At 49.4% G+C, this 16,799-nt stretch overlaps 1 protein-coding gene across 2 annotated transcripts in view; it reads left to right on the forward strand.

Annotated features, from left to right (window-relative positions):
* The window catches only part of VAV1 (vav guanine nucleotide exchange factor 1), a 49,961-nt gene that overhangs the window by 18,471 nt on the left and 14,691 nt on the right, over nucleotides 1-16,799 (forward strand). For both annotated transcript variants that reach the window (XM_045992133.1, XM_045992134.1), the window contains exons 2-19: nucleotides 7,413-7,529; nucleotides 8,006-8,064; nucleotides 8,187-8,255; nucleotides 8,445-8,553; nucleotides 8,648-8,743; nucleotides 9,722-9,790; nucleotides 9,961-10,064; nucleotides 10,637-10,736; nucleotides 11,408-11,503; nucleotides 11,701-11,769; nucleotides 12,029-12,115; nucleotides 12,218-12,303; nucleotides 12,649-12,781; nucleotides 13,112-13,221; nucleotides 13,871-13,972; nucleotides 14,206-14,303; nucleotides 14,390-14,412; nucleotides 14,563-14,608. In XM_045992133.1, the coding sequence (XP_045848089.1) occupies nucleotides 7,413-7,529; nucleotides 8,006-8,064; nucleotides 8,187-8,255; nucleotides 8,445-8,553; nucleotides 8,648-8,743; nucleotides 9,722-9,790; nucleotides 9,961-10,064; nucleotides 10,637-10,736; nucleotides 11,408-11,503; nucleotides 11,701-11,769; nucleotides 12,029-12,115; nucleotides 12,218-12,303; nucleotides 12,649-12,781; nucleotides 13,112-13,221; nucleotides 13,871-13,972; nucleotides 14,206-14,303; nucleotides 14,390-14,412; nucleotides 14,563-14,608 (1,573 nt within the window). The remainder of the gene's footprint in view (nucleotides 1-7,412; nucleotides 7,530-8,005; nucleotides 8,065-8,186; nucleotides 8,256-8,444; nucleotides 8,554-8,647; nucleotides 8,744-9,721; nucleotides 9,791-9,960; nucleotides 10,065-10,636; nucleotides 10,737-11,407; nucleotides 11,504-11,700; nucleotides 11,770-12,028; nucleotides 12,116-12,217; nucleotides 12,304-12,648; nucleotides 12,782-13,111; nucleotides 13,222-13,870; nucleotides 13,973-14,205; nucleotides 14,304-14,389; nucleotides 14,413-14,562; nucleotides 14,609-16,799) is intronic.

Genomic DNA, 16,799 nt, shown 5'->3' on the forward strand with positions numbered 1-16,799 from the left:
AGATACGTGTCAGTTTGTATTTGTCCAAACCCACAGAATGTACGTCAGGAGTGGACCCTGATGTCGACTGTGGACTTTGGGCAATGACATGTTCATGTAGGTTCATTGATCACAACAAACCTACCCTCTCTGGTGGGGGAGGTTGACGGTGAGGGAGACTGTGCATACTTGGAGGTAGGGGGGTATATGGAAATCTCTCTACCTTGCATTCAATTTTTCCATGGACCTAAAGCTGCTCTAAAAACATAAAGTCTACTATGAAAGAAAAGAAAGGAGGGAGTGGGGGAGGGCAGGGTAGAGCCACCAGACAGGACTGATGGAGATACCATGCACACCAAAAGGAGCTGACCAGGTGTTTTCTCACCTGCCTCCCGCCTCGACCAGCCTGTTTGTCTCTGCTCCACATGGTCTCTCAGCCTCCAGAGGTTAGCCTGAGCTCTGTATTTTGGCAGCAGTGTTCCAAGAAAGCAAGAGCAGAGGTTGCAAAGCCTCTGGATGCCTAAACTTGATTCACACAGTGTTACTGTCACTGCATTCTATTGGTCAAGGCAGGTCCCAGACCAGCTCAGACACAAAAGATGGGGAAACAAACTCCACTTCTACTTGGTATTTGCCTGACTTTAAATAATTTTGCATCTCTGGTGGGTGGGAAATAGTATCTTGTGGTTTTAATTAGCATCACTTTGATGACTACTAAGGTTGGCCCTCTCCTCATGGGCTTGGGGCCATTTGTGACTCTTCTTCAGGGAAACTCATGTTCACGTCTTGCCAATTTTCTGATTGAATTGTTGTCTTTTTCTTATCGAATCATTAGGAATTCTTTATAAATTTGAATACAGATGTGTAGCAAACATCCATTTTCACTCTGTGGCTTGTCTTGTCACTCTCTTCCTGATACTTTTTGATGAATAGAACTTTATTTTAGTTTGATCACATCTTGTTCATCATTTGGAGTTTTTGTTGTTCCAGAATCACTCACAATTCTGAGGTCATCCAGATAGTCTCCTCAATTGTCTTCTCAAAGTCTTGCCTTTAGCACGTAAGTCTTTAATACCATCTGGAATTTGTTTTGAGTAGGATATGAGGCAGGAATTTGATTTATTGTTTGTTTTTCTTGGCCCTTATGGATAACCATTCGAACCACCCACAATTATAAAATAGTACCTCTTTTAACCATACATCTGTAACACCTGCTCAGTCATAAAAGACATTTTCGTACATGTGTGATTTATTTCTGGGTCATCTGTTATGGTTTATTTGTCTTTATCCCTGTATTTCTTATCTATTGCTAAGTAACAAATTATCCCCCAGATATTCCTTTATTGAGCACTTACTATGCTTATGAGTTATTTGGATCAGGAATGAGGAAATGGCTGAGCTGGGTTTTTTGTGAGGTTGTGGTCAGATGTTAGCCAGGGCTGCCCTCATCCGAAGGCTCAACTGTGGCTGGAGCATCTGCTTCCTTGTTGATTCAGCCACATGGAAACCCAGTTCCTCTCCACTTGGACCTCTCTGTAGGGCTGACTGAGTGGTCTCACAATATGGTGGCTGGCCAGTGATCCAAGAGGCCCAAAGTGGAAGCTGCAATAGCTTTTATTACCTAGCCTTGAAAAGTCACGTCTTGTTACTTCTACTGTACTCTATCAGTCAGTCACACAGGGCTAAGCTTGGTTCAGTGAGAGAAGTAATTACAAATAGGGCACAAGTATTGGGATCTGTGGGCCACTGGGGGCCATCTTGGAGGCTAACTGCTATAATTACATTGTTTTAATTACAGTAGATTTATGATAAGTCTTGATGAGAGTATTCCCAGTTAATTTTCCCTCTACAGAATTGTCTCGGCTATTTACGGCTCTGTGCTCTCCCATATAAACTTTAGGATTCATGTGCCAAGTTCAATAAAAAACCATTTGGAGATTTTAATTGAAATTGTATTAGGCCCATAGCTCAGTTTGGGAGAGGGCTGAAAATTTTAAAATACTAAGTCTTTCTAGAAAAGAATTAGGACATATTTCATTTTTTTTTTAGATCTTCTTTCATATTTTTCAATAAAATTTTATAATTTGTCATAAAAGATTTTCACTTCTTTTTGTTAGATTTGTTACAATCACTAGCTTTTTTGTATGTTTGTTTTCCTTTTTTTTTTTTTTTAAGGCTATGGTAAGTGGCATCCTTTTAACATTGAAGTCCAGATTTTCATGCAGCGAAATGCTTAGTTCTTCAGTTTACTGCTCAATCAGTTCTAGCCGCGTACACGCTTGTGCAACCCACACCCTTATCAAGACACAGAACATTTCCATCACTTGTGGCCTTTCTGAGTCAATCTCCACCACCGTCCCCACCCCAGAAGCAACCACCGATCTGATTTCTATCACCATAGGTTAGTTTTGCTTATTCTAGGATTTCATAAATGTTATCTTTTTAAGAAAATAACCTTTTCTGATTGATTGTTGCGAATGCACCAACACACGGTAAACTTCGTATATTGATTGTGAATTCACTCACATGGTGAAGTTACTCTATTGATTCTGGTTATATATCTGTATATTCTTCTGGGCTCTCTGTGTTGACAATGGTATCTTCTGCAGATGCCCAATTTCTTCCTCCTTCTTTCCCTTCCCTTCTCCCCCCCTTCCCTCCCTTCCTTCCTTCCTTTCCTCCTTTCCTTCCTTCCCTCCTCCCTCCCTTTTTCCTTCCTTCCTTCCTCTCTCCATTCCTCCCTCCATTCCTTCCTTCCTTCCTTCCTCCCTTCCTTCCTTCCTTCTTTCCTTCCTCCCTTCCTTCCTTCCTCCCTCCCTTCCTTCATCCCTCCCTTCCTTTCTTCCTTTCTCCCTCCCTTCCTCCGTTCCTTCCTTTCTTTGTTTTGCCTTGTGGTGCAGGCTAAGATCTTCAACACAGTGTTGTCTAGAAATGGTAATGGGGACACCTTACCTTAGTTCTGATTTCAAATGCCAGGGGATGTTTTCAACACTTCCCCATTAAATATAATGTTCTGCTTTTTTATTTAAAACAAAGGTTTAAGATTTTTTTTTTTTTGCAGATTCTGTCTTTATCAGGTGACAGAAATTCCTTTCCACTCTTACTTTGCTCAGAGTCTTTTTTTTCCCTTTCTCTTTCTCTTTTTCAAAGATTTTATTTACTTGAGATAGAGAGAGTGAGAGATTAAGAGTGTGCACGTGCCGGGGGTGGAGGGAGTGGCAGAAGGAGAGGGAGAAGCAGGCTCTCCACTGAGCAAGGAGCCCAACGGGGGGCTGGATCCCATGACCCTGGGATAATGATCTGAGCCAAAGGCAGAAGCTTAACCAACTGAGCCACCCAGGTGGCTCTTTCTTTCTTTATCACAGATGGATTGTTGAATTGCCGCTCTGTTTTTTATCAACCTCTAACTCTTACTAGTTTCTTTTCAACAGAGAGAGAACAAGCCTCCGGCAGGCAATAGAATCCATCTGAAATTTACTAACACTGTTTACATCATATTTACTTTATGTTGCCTTCTTTTTTTTTTTAAGATTTTATTTATTTATTTGACAGAGAGGGATCACAAGTAGGCAGAGAGGCAGGCGGAGAGAGGGGGAAGCAGGCTCCCTGGTGAGCAGAGAGCCTGATATTGGCCTTGATCCCAGGACCCTGAGATCATGACCTGAGGCGAAAGCAGAGGCTTAACCCACTGAGCCACCCAGGCACCCTACATTGCTTTCTTTTTATAGCAAATGATTCCAGTTTTCTTTTGATAGCAGGATGTAAAGTTCTCTTCTTAAATACATTTATTTAAGTTAAAGTTTTTTTATTTTATTTTTATTTATTTTCAAAAGACATTATTTATTTATTTGACAAGAGAGAGACACACAGTGAGACAGGAAACACAAGAAGGGGGAGTGGGAGAGGGAGAAGTAGGCTCCCAGCAGGGAGCCCGATGTGGGGCTTGATCCCAGGACTCTGCGATCAGGACCTGAGCTGAAGGCAGATTCTTTTTTTTTTTTTTTTTTTTTTTTTTTTAAAGATTTTATTTATTTATTTGACAGAGAGAGATCACAAGTAGGCAGAGAGGCAAACAGAGAGAGTGAGAGGGAAGCAGGCTCCCCGCCGAGCAGAGAGCCCGATGCGGGACTCGATCCCAGGACCCTGAGATCATGACCTGAGCCGAAGGCAGTGGCTTAAACCACTGAGCCACCCAGGCGCCCCTGAAGGCAGATTCTTAACGACTAAGCCATCCAGGTGCCCCTATCTTATTTTATAAAATTAATTTATTTATTTGACAGAGAGAGAGAGAGAAAGAAAGAGAGCACAAGCAGGGGGAATGACAGGGAGAGGGAGAATCAGACTCCCTGCTAAGCAGGGAGCCCAATGGGGCTCGATCCAGGACCCTGGGAAGCTGGAGACAGATGCTTAACCTACTGAGCCACCCAGTCGTCCCTACGTTAAAATTTATTTAAAGTTCATGTTGCATAGATAGTGGGGTAGGTATACTGTGGATGTGGCAATAACTGAGAAGAAGACGCAGTCTGAAGATGGAAGTGTGAGATCCACAGGTACAATGAAATCTGTATATTGACAAGATTCCCGTATGTTCCTACAGCATAGTGCTTGTGGTCATGCTGCCTGGGTTTGCGTTCTGGCTGGCTGTCCTTGCTTCAGTTTCCTTATCTGTAAAATGAGGATATAATAGTACTTGCAGGATTCCATTACACACACACACACACACGTGTGTGTGTGCGCACACGGGGGTGGTGGGGAGAGAATATGAATGGGGAGAGGAAGGGAGAAAGAGAAAGTCCAACTCATAGAAGCAGAGAGTAGAAGCTTAACAGGTGCTGGAAGAATGAAGAAAATGGGGAGATGTTGATCCAAGGGTACAAAGTTGTAGTTAGGTAATATGAATCTGTCTAGGGACCTAACGTGCAGGTGTGATGTAGTCGTCCTAAATAATGCTGTACTGAGGGGCGCCTGGGTGGCTCAGCCGGTTGAGCATCTGACTCTTAATTTTAGCTCAGGTCATGATCTCAGGGTCTTGAAATCCAGTCCTACATCAGGCTCAGCGCTGAGTGTGGAGTCTGCTTAAGATTCTCTCTCTCTCTCTCTCCCTCTACGCCCCTCATCCCGCTCCCTCTCCCATGTGCACGTGCACACACTCTATCTCTCCCTCTCTCTCTCTCTCCAAAAAAAAAAATACTGAAGTGCACACTGGAAATATGCTAAGAGAGTAGATTTCACTATGCTCGTCACACACAAAAATGGTGACTGTGTGAGGACATGCTATATTAATTAACTGGACTGTAGTAATCATTGCACTATGAATATTCATGCCAAATAATCACATGGTATGCCTTAAATATACACTACATTTTACACATATATATGTTAAATATATAGAGTGCTGGGAATTGGGCACATGGCAGGTGCTTGTGCAAGGCCATGAGATAAAACTGTGGTCAAGAAAGATTGGTTAGGTTTTTGTAGGTTTTAGGGAACTTAGAGAGTGCTGAGCCCACTGGGACATTTGGATGAACTGATACCAGGCAAATGTGAGGGTTTCTTTATAGCAGGACCAAATACCCCAAACCAGAGTGGCATCCTGGGTGTCTGACCGCTGCATCAGTCAGTATCTTCTGGTTTTAAGTCACTACAGCCCAACCCAAACTGATTTAAACAGGAAAGGAATATGTCGGTTCAAGAAATTGAAAAGTTCAAACATGTTTCCTATAAATGGAACCGTAGACTGCGTGACCTTTTGTGCCTGGCTTCTTTCACTGAGCACCACGTTTTTGAGAGTTATCTACTTTGTAGCATGTATCAATACTTCACTCCTTTCCATGGCCCAATAATATTCCATTTTATAGATATGCCTTACTTTGTTGGTCTATCAATCAGTTATAGACCTAGGTAAAGTCACAGAGACAGAAAGCAGACAGTGGTTACCAGGGAGAAGGAAGAGATAGGGAATGGCAGGTGACTGCCTAATGGGGACAGGGTTTCCTTTGGGGCTGAGAAAAAAGTCTTGGAACTAGACGACGTGCTCATTGCATGACATTGTGAGTGTGCCAAATGTCACTGGAGTGTACACTTTATTTATTTTTAAAGATTTTATTTATTTATTTGACAGACAGAGATCACAAGTAGGCAGAGAGGCAGGCAGAGGAAGAGGGGGAAGTTGGCTCCCTGCTGAACAGAGAGCCTGACATGGGGCTCGATCCCAGGACCCTGAGAACATGACCTGAGCTGAAGGCCGAGGCTTAACCCACTGAGCCACCCAGGCGCCCCACAAAGTGTACACTTTAAAGTGGTTCATGGTTAGATTTTTTTATTGCTGTAAAAGATACACAATATTTATTATTACATATACACACATAAAACATATATATTTGATAATTTTAAATACAAATTTTTATATTTGTATACTATATAAATAGAACATTTATTATTTTAACTGTTTGTAAGTGTACAATTTAGTGGCATTAAGTCAGCTCACAATGTTGTCTACCCATTACTACTACATCCAAAACTGTTCCTCTTCCCCAACAGAAACTCTGTTCCCACGAAACACTGACTCCCCACCCCGACCTCCAACCCCTGACTCCCACCATCTACTTTCTGTCTCTGTGAATTTGCCTGCTCTAGGGACCTCATGGAATCCTGCAATAATTGTCCTTCTGTTTCTGGCTTATTTCACTGAGCAGAACGTTTTCAAGGTTCATTCATGCTGTAGCATAAGTCAAAATTGCATTCCTTTTTCTGGCTGAGTAATATTCCATTATGTGTATATACTACATTTTGTTTTCAGTTAATGGTTAACTGTATGTTATATGAATTTCATCTCAATAAACAAGGATTCAAGGGGCTCCTGGGTGGCTCAGTGGGTTAAAGCCTCTGCCTTCAGCTCAGGTCATGATCCCAGGTTCCTGGGATCAAGCCCAGCATCGGGCTCTCTGCTCAGCAGGGAGCCTGCTTCCTCCTCTCTCTCTGCCTGCCTCTCTGCCTAGTTGTGATCTCTGTCTGTCAAATAAATAAATAAAATCTTAAAAAAAAAGAACCTTTTGGGGCGCCTGGGTGGCTCAGTGGGTTAAAGCCTCTGCCTTCGGCTCGGGTCATGATCCCAGGGTCCTGGGATCGAGCCCCGCATCGGGCTCTCTGCTTGGCTGGGAGCCTGCTTCCTTCTCTCTCTCTGCCTGCCTCTCTGCCTACTTGTGATCTCTATCTGTCCAATAAATAAATCTTAAAAAAAAAGGAACCTTTTTAAAAAGATAAATAAACAAGGATTCAAGGGTAGCGTCAGCTTCAGGTACAGCTCGATCTTTATCAGAAGAGATGTGGCTTGTCCCCCTTCCGTGCCAGTCCCCAAGTCAGACTGCCCAGGGCTCAGCTTCTCCCCTGTCCTGTTATGTTTTCTACATCCCCGTGTCTGTTTCTCTTCACAGTTCCTGTGCCTTAAGAACATCCGAACATTCTTGTCTACCTGCTGTGAGAAGTTTGGCCTCAAGCGGAGTGAACTCTTTGAGGCCTTTGACCTCTTCGATGTGCAGGATTTTGGGAAGGTAAGCTGGGGCTGAACTGCTCATGGGGCTGGGCACGTAGAGCTGGAAGACTGGATTTCAGTCCATTTCCATCAGGAACGCTAAGTGATGTCGGGGAGAAGAACAGGTAAGTCAGACAGGTGCAAAGAGCATGGGGTCTGCGCCGCTGGGCTCCAGTCCCGGCTTTGCTACTTGTTGTGTGACCTCAGATTTGTGACCACGCCTCTCTGGTCCCTCCTAACACAGGAATGATATCATCCTATGCTTTCTGAGTGGTTATAAGGATTGCATAGAAGAAGGCAATCAAGTGGTGGGTGCTTAGTTAAGGAACCTTGACCTACTGCATGGAGAAGTGGAGGTGGAGAAAATCCTGAATTAGGCTCTTAGGGGTATGGAGTCTAACCATAATATCTAGCCTCAGATGTTGGAGTCTGAGGCTATGTTCTGGCATGTGGGTGGGTAAGGGGCTTACTGAGCAACCGTGGCCCTTGTCACAGGTCATCTATACCCTGTCTGCTCTGTCCTGGACCCCGATTGCCCAGAATAAGGGGATCATGTGAGTAACCATTTGAGCTGGCATCCTTGGGTTGGTCTGGCCCTACCTAGTCCTTCCCTTCTGGAAGTGCCCCTCCCACCTGGCTCCCAGGCCTCTGACTCATACCATTGTGGCTCCCCCAGGCCCTTCCCCACTGAGGAGGACAGTGTGGGTGATGAAGACATCTACAGCGGCCTGTCTGACCAGATCGAGTGAGTGTCTGGGACCACCACCCTGCCCTGGGGGGTCTAAGGGGACAAGGCCCTGCCCTGGGAGGTGAGGTCTGAGAGGACATGGCTCTGCCCTATGGATCTGAGGGGACAGAAATTTGATTTGGGTGGGACCTGAGGGGTCCCTGGCCTGGGAGCTCCGGGGGCCCTGGCTGACTCCACACCCCTCAGCGACACGGTGGAGGAGGATGAGGACCTTTACGACTGCGTGGAGAACGAGGAGGCGGAGGGCGATGAGATCTATGAAGACCTCATGCGCACGGAGCCCATGCCCATGCCGGTGCGTGGGGCTGAGTGCCGTGTCTGGGCGGGCGCATGGCCGGGGCCGCGGCAGCCCCGGGTTCCCTAACACTGACTGTCCTCCCCATTCTCAGCCCAAGATGACAGAGTATGACAAGCGGTGCTGCTGCTTGCGGGAGATCCAGCAGACGGAGGAGAAGTATACAGACACACTAGGCTCTATCCAACAGGTGCGGTGCTCGGACCCAGCCCCTGGCAGGCGCATGCGCGGGAGCTGGGCGGGCAGGTGCGCATCCGCCGGTGCGGTGGCCTCTGGGCCATGTGTGAGAGGCCACCTGTGCCCCAAGCGGGCCTGGAGCTCTTCTCTGCCCCCATTGCTTTCTGCTTCTTCATCTCTGCTTTTCTCTTTCATCCTGTCTCCTGCATTGATCTGTCGCTCTTTCCCTCGGGGTCTCTCCTTCTTCCTATGTTTGTCTTTCTTTCCCTATGTGTGTCCATTTATCCCTGTCTATACTGTTCGTATATCCTCGTCCTGTCCTCCTGTCTTGATTACGTCTCTCTGACCTTCTAGCCCCTTCCTCTTGGCCATTGCTTTTTGAGCAGCTTTATTGAGAGAACCTTAATATACCATACCCCTCACCCATTTAATGGGTACAATCCAGTGGCTTTTGGTTTATTTACAAGGTTGTGCAACTGTCGCCCTGTTTCGTTTTAGAACTGTTTCATCATACCCTCAAAGAAAACCCATACCCTTTAGCCATCACCCCCTAAACCCCCATCCTTCCTCAGCCCCTGGCAGCTGTTAATCTGCTTCCTGTCTCCATGGATGAGCCTGGTCCGGACGTGTCACTCACGTGGAGTCACACACCGCGTGGGCTTCTCTGTCTGCTTCCCTCCCTGAGCGTTGTGAGCTCAGGGTCTGTCCCCAGGGCAGCGCAAGTTGGTGCCTCACTCCTGTTCAGGGCCGATTTTCCCGGGTGTGAGTGGACCATATCTTGTGACCCACTCATCCACTGATGGACATTTGGGGTGTTCCCACTTCCTGACTGTGATGAGGAAGTGCTGGGACAGGTGTTTGTGTGGACGTTCTCCAACAGTCTTTCTCTCCCAGTCTCTCTTTCTGACTCTGCCGCCTTGTCCCCGTCTCTCTGGGACTGGGTTGGAGGAAGAGGTCTTGGTCTCCCTCACCCTTCTCTCTCCTCCCGCAGCACTTCATGAAACCCCTGCAGCGGTTCCTCAAACCCCAAGACATTGAGATCATCTTCATCAACATCGAGGTGAGCCGACCAGTCCCAAGTCCTCCTGGCCTCTGTCCAGTGGGGACCACCTTTTGGCCCCGCCAGTCTCTGGAGTGCAGGGGTTGGGAGTTGAGTGACGTAGGGCAGGGGGGTGACCCGTCTCCTGCTTGGCTTCCTGAGCTCCGGCCCTCACCCCTTCCTCCGAGTAGGACCTGCTTCGCGTGCACACTCACTTCCTAAAGGAGATGAAGGAAGCTCTGGCCGCCCCAGGTGCGCCCACTCTCTACCAGGTCTTCATCAAATACAAGGAGAGGTGAGACCCAGCTGGCCAGCCCGCACCCCTGGAAGTCACCCTGTCCTGCTCAGACTGGGCGTTTGAGAGAAGTTGCCCTCAGAGACTACTGGACAGGCAGGGCTCTTCCTTCTTTGCTCATGGGCAAGGGACTGCCCATCTCTGGTCCAATCCCCCGCTCTGCCTCTGGGGCCGTGTGGTATTGGAAAATCACTTAACCTCTCTGTGCTTCTGCTGCCACGTCTATTAAAATCGGTGTGGCAAAGGAGCATACCTCCTAGGGTGTGGTGAGGATTAAAAAATTGCAGCCTCAAGTGCTTCGCACAGGGCCTGGCACACAGTAGGTGCTGTGTAAGTGTTGGTTAAATGAATGTTGGAGAGCCAATATGCCGAATGCTAAGAGCTTCTTCTGCGTCATCTCGTTCAGTGCTACAATAGCTCCTTGTGGGAGGTGCCACTGTTATTCCGTTTTACAGATGGGGAGACCGAGGCTCAGCATCACCCGTCTGGGAAGAGGCGGGGCCTAGACGGCCACCCAGATCTGCCTGACCGTGGTGCTGGCCACCCATACCGGCCCCCTGTCCTTCCCTCAGGTTCCTCGTCTACGGCCGCTACTGCAGCCAGGTGGAGTCGGCCAGCAAGCACCTGGACCGTGTGGCCACTGCCCGGGAGGATGTACAGATGAAGCTGGAGGTGGGGGCCTGGGCCACAGCTGGGGACTCGCTTACTCCTTCCCACGGCCCCAGGGGCGCCCGGGAGGGGACAGAGTGGGTGGTGCCACTTTCTGCAGCAGCCCAGCCAGGGACCTGCCCTCCGAGGGTTTGGGGAGGGAGGTACTGACCAGCCGAGTGGGAGGGATGGAGCAGGAGGAGGCGGGTGAACCCCAGCTGAACCCCAGCTCTGGACTCAGCGCTGACACCAAGCTGAGGTCCTGACCCTGAACTGAACTCTGAGTCCAAACTGATCCCCAGCCCAGCGTGGGCTGAGCCCCAGCCTTGGCTGTGCCCCAAGTCCAGGCTGAGCTTCAGCTTCACACCGAGCCCCCCCCCCCCCCCCCCCCGCCTTGGGCTGATACCACCCTGGCCCAGCGTGTCTGGTGGAAGCCCCGACAGGGCAGAGATGATGAGCTGTCCCCTGTGTGTGCTGTATGTCCGGCCTCGTGGAGGCCCTGCCCACCTGGGTCTCCCCCTCGCCAGCCCCACTCAGCTCATGGTATCTGGCGCTTCTGCCCCAGGCAGGACTTGCCAGCCTTCCAGGGAATTCTTCCTTTTATTTCCTTGGGGGAGACATGATGCTTCATGTTCTAGAAAAATCCACACCCGTCTCCCCCTCATCTTGCTCATCTCTTTCTCTGGCCCCCCAAGGAATGTTCTCAGCGAGCAAACAACGGGAGGTTCACCTTGCGGGACCTGCTGATGGTGCCCATGCAGCGGGTCCTCAAGTACCACCTCCTTCTCCAGGTGCGCGAGCGGGGCGGGGCAAGGGCGTTTCTTCCGTACCTCTCTGTGTCCTAGGAGTGGGGTGCAGCGGGCTTCCAGGGGCCAGGCTCTGGGACCCTCTGCGAGGAAGGAGGAAGCTCGCAGGGCCAGGCTTGCCTGGAGGGCCCCTGAGAGGAGAGGGCAGGCCCAGGTGATTCCTGTCTCTGTGGGCCATGCAGGAGCTGGTCAAACACACGCAGGATGCGGTGGAGAAGGAGAACCTGCGGCTGGCCTTGGATGCCATGAGGGTGAGTGGTCACACACGCGGACACGTGCATTCAAGGTAGTGCAGCCCAGGCACACGGTCCCACCCAAAGGTAGCCCCTCCTCTCACCAAGAGCGACACACCTCTGTGACCAGTGAGTGATTCCCAGAATCCCCCTTGGGGGCAGGACATGCTGAGGACACCGTGTCTACACCTCCTGCCAGGCCCTGGTGGGAGCTGACCCCTCTCCCCAGCCAGGTCGGGGATTGCGTGGGGTAGCCTCCTACCTGTTCCACCCCCAGGACCTGGCCCAGTGTGTGAATGAGGTCAAGCGGGACAACGAGACGCTGCGGCAGATCACCAACTTCCAGCTGTCCATCGAGAACCTGGTGAGGGGGTGGGGCAGGGAGAGCCAGGCGTATGGCCATATGGGGAGAGCATTTGGTGTCCTCCTTGGTGGCCCCTTGCCAGACCCCCTTCCTGCCGCATAGGACCAGTCTCTGGCGCACTATGGCCGGCCCAAGATCGATGGCGAGCTCAAGATCACCTCCGTGGAGCGGCGCTCCAAGATGGACAGGTGGGTGGAGCCAATAGATAGAGGCTAGAACCTGGGCAGGGGTGGGGCCAGATTTCTAGTTATACCGGGGGGTGGAGCCTGGGTGGACAGGCCGGGAGGACGGGCGTGGATGTGTGGGTGGAGCCAAGACAAGATGTGTGGGTTCTGGGATCAGTACCCATCATGAGGGTGAGATCAGAATGGACGGGCAGGAGGGCACTGCCAAGTTGGCCACAGGGGAGGTGAAGGGCAGGAATCCTAGATGGACAGCAGGGTGGGGCCCGGAAGGTGGAGGAGATCAGGCAGGGAGGCCGTGGGGACTGCTGTCGGGAGCGGGACAGGGGCACCTGACCCAGATGCTCGCAGGTACGCCTTCCTGCTGGACAAAGCTCTGCTCATCTGTAAGCGCCGAGGGGACTCCTACGACCTCAAGGACTTTGTGAACCTACATAGCTTCCAGGTTCGAGATGATTCCTCTGGAGATCGAGAAAACAAGAAGGTGGGCTCTGAGGCCAGAACCGGGCTCCCCAGTGCTGGGAAGACCCATACAGCTCAAGGCTCTCCCCTTGACCTTGAGAATGCCCGTGTGTGTGTGTCCGTATGTGACCTGAGTGTGTGTATGCTTGTGCGTGCGTGTGATTTTAGAGTTATGGGTGTGTATTTGGTTCTCCTCGGTAGACCATTACAAGGGAACCCGCGCCGGGTTCTCCTGGAGGCAGAGGCTGTTCTGGCCTGACCCTGTTCTCCCCACAGGGTTAGGGGAAGAGAGGGTGTGTGGTCCACTCTCTGCAGAGTGGATGCCTTCATTCTGAACCCTGCTTCCCTGCAGTGGACTCACATGTTCCTCCTGATCGAGGACCAGGGGGCCCAGGGCTACGAGCTGTTCTTCAAGACACGAGAACTGAAGAAGAAGTGGATGGAGCAGTTCGAGATGGCCATGTGAGACCCCCACTTCCTCCGTCCTATCCTCAAAGGACTCTGCATACAGGCAGGGGCTGAGAGGCAATTCTGGAGGGCCCCTCTGAACCTCAGTTTCCTCATCTGGGAAATGGGAGGGATAGGATTTTGATGCTGCTGGCATCCTCAGAATGCCACGGGTCCGTGTGAGCTCCTGCCGCCAGGCTGGACCCCTCTTCTTCCTCCTCCTCCTTTTTCTTTCTGTTCTTGAGGTGAAATTCATGGAACAAAAACTGAGCTATCTAGAAGTTCGCGTTTGGGTGGCATGTAGTATATCACAGAGTTGTGCATCCATTATCTCTGTCTAGCTCCAGAGCATTTTCATCCTCTCAGAAGGAAACCCTGCAGCCCCAAAGCTGTCACTCCGCATCCCCCTTGCTCCCAGCCGCTGGCAACCACCAGTTGACTCGGTCTCCACCCCTGTTCATAGCAGCACTACTCACAATGGCCAAAAGGTGGCGACAACCCAAATGCCCATCGCGCACGCGCAGGAGCGAGAGGCACCATGGGGTGGATGCAGCATATCCAATATGGCTGCTCTGATGCATCCAAGCGGCAGCGCGCGTCCCTACTTCATTCCCTTGTGCGGCTGAATACTGTTCCATCGCATGGAATTCTCTCCCCTCTCCAGCTCCAACATCTACCCTGAGAACGCTACGGCCAACGGGCATGACTTCCAGATGTTCTCCTTTGAGGAGACCACGTCGTGCAAGGCTTGCCAGATGCTGCTGAGGTGGGCATCTGCGAGGATGGCCCTGGGGCCTGGGCTTGGGCAGCTCTTCCTCCGGAGAGGGGCTCCTCCAGCCATCCGTGCCCTGAGTTGGGAGGTGGGAGGCTCTTCTTTTGAGTTTCAGCTCCGCCATCTCTCTCCTGCCCTAAAGAGAACCCAAGGGGACCCTTGGCAGCATGGCGGCCTGCGTCTGTTCAACATCACTGACTTTCCTTTCTCTTGCTTTGGCGTCCCAGAGGCACCTTCTATCAGGGGTACCGGTGTCATCGGTGCCGGGCACCTGCACACAAGGAATGTCTGGGCAGGGTCCCTCCGTGCGGCCGACATGGGCAAGGTACACGGGGCGAGAGAGGGTGGGAGGTGGTCTTGGCTCTGTGTGGGCGATTTCCCATCCTCACTATTTCTCTTTCCATCCCATAGATCTTTCAGGAACTATGAAGAAGGTAAGACCCCCGTGCTCCTTTCTCTGCATGGAAAATCATGGGGATTAAGGAGGGGTGAGCAGGGCCCTTTGCTGGGTGCTCACATAGGCGCTGAGGAGGCCCCAGGCTGGGCTCCGTCGCCACACTTGCTTTTTTGGTCTCTCCCTCCAGGATAAGCCACATCGCCGGGCTCAGGACAAGAAAAGGAATGAACTGGGTGAGTCTGGGGTGGGGAGGGGCGGGATGTGCAGTGTGGAGCAGGAGGAAATCCGGTCCTTGCCTCAGAACTCACAATTATATTATTGACAACATAAAGTCCTGCTTGTAAAGCTGGGATCCCATTTGTTCCACTCCTAGAAACCCGAAAGGAATTGAAAAATAACCAACTCAAATTCTTCACTTGCTTTGCTCAAGCACTAGGAAGAGAATGCATAGGGTAGTAACGGTCCTTACTAAGATGCTCTCTCTCTTACCACCCACTTCTCTTACTCACTGCCTCTTTTCGCTTGTTCTCTCCCAGGCTCCTTCTCTAGCCTTAGTCACTAGGCACTCCTCTGAAGGTTCTCTCCTTTCCTCTTGACTCCATGCCACAGAATCTTACTATGATATGTGGTTTCTGCAAAATGCCCTCCACCTGGAGGACAGGGGAAGCGAAGGACACGGGTTCTTTTTAGCCCAGCAGCAGGGGGTTGGGGGGGAGGTGCGGAGAGGCCGGACCCATTCCTATGTTAATGAATTTTGTGGAATCACAGCAGGGATGGGTGACTTGTGTTTAGTATCTACTGTATACATCGTCTGGGGCAAAGGATGGCTGGAACACCTGTGCTTCCTGTCCCCCACGCACCAGAAGCTCTCAGACTTTCATGAAGACGTGACATTGTGATGGGGGAAGTCGAGGGTTTTTATGAAGCATAAAACTGAGGGACCTGACAAATACGAGGCTTCAGGGAAGGCTTCTTGGAGGAGAAGGCATTTAGGTGGACATTCGATGGATGAGGAGGAGTTAGGCAGGTGAGGAGGAGGGCAGGGGTGTTCCAGGCAGAGGAACAGCATGTGCAAAGGCTAAGAGGCAGGGTGTGCATATGTCCAGCCTTCATTAAACACATGAGAACAGTTTGGTGTGGCTGGTGGAAGTAAACCCTTTGCCCATAGTCATACAAAGTCAGTGTAAAGACCCAGATTTCATATCTACCTATATTCATATATAGATATCAGCATACACAGATATCTATAATCTAGATCAATAGGTAGATATAGATAGACCAGGTTTATCTGAAATAGTAAAAAATTAGAAACAACTTAAATGATCTCAGCAGAGGAATGTATATATCATTGTGTGTATCTATATTGCATAATCAGTTTTATTAAAAAATATATATCAGCTTTGTTTGTTTTTTAAAAATATCTATGTATTTATTTGTGTGTGAGAGAGAGAGAGAGAGAGAGTGTGAGAGAGAGAGAGAGAGTGTGAGAGAGAGAGAGAGACCAAGCACAAGCAGGGGGAGAGCAGACTGACAGAGAAGCAGGCTCCCCGCTGAGCAAGGAGCCCAATGTGGAACTCCATCCCAGGCCCCTGGGATCACGACTGCTAAAGGGAGATGCTTCACTGACTGAGCCACTCAGGAGCCTTCACTTTTTTTTTTTTTTAAGATTTTACTTATTTATTTGAGAGAGAGAGAGACATAGGGCACAGGGGGAAACAGGTTTCCTGCTGAGCAGGGAGCCCGATGGATCTTAAGACCCTGAGATCATGATCTGAGTCGAAGGCAGACACTTAACTGACTGAGCCATCCAGGGGCCCTAACTTTATTTGTTAAAAACTAAAAGTGACCCAAATGTCCTCAATGGGGGAAATACATATAAGCATCTGTATATTTATTGTATATATGCTTATATTTAGGCATATCATAGATATGGGTTAATATGCATATTTATATATAATATATATGCATATATTATATGTAACATATTATATACAATATATTATATATTACATATATACACACATACTTTTTATTAAGATAGAAAATCATCCTGTAAGATGTATAATGTGAACACATCCTAACTACATGGCTCCATGAATTTCTAGCCCCATAACTGCCCCGCAGATCAAGGTATGGAACATGTCACTGAATTTTAGAACTACACGGTCCAATACAAACTGAAACTAGTTTAAATAACCCAAAACCCCTGTACTCAGCCACATTGGCGACAGTGCCTGTGCTCCGTAGCCACCTCTGGCTAATGACCACCCTACTGCACAGCACAGACTTTTGAACATCTCCACCACACAGAAGGTTTTCCTGAACAGTGCTGCTGGTCCATACCCATCTGACTCTCATCACCATAGATGAGTTTTGCCTTTCTTTGAACTTCACAAAAATGAAATCATGTGGTATGTCCTCTTC

Source organism: Meles meles, chromosome 20 (genome assembly GCF_922984935.1).
Source record: "Meles meles chromosome 20, mMelMel3.1 paternal haplotype, whole genome shotgun sequence".
In the NCBI taxonomy this organism is placed as follows: domain Eukaryota; kingdom Metazoa; phylum Chordata; class Mammalia; order Carnivora; family Mustelidae; genus Meles; species Meles meles.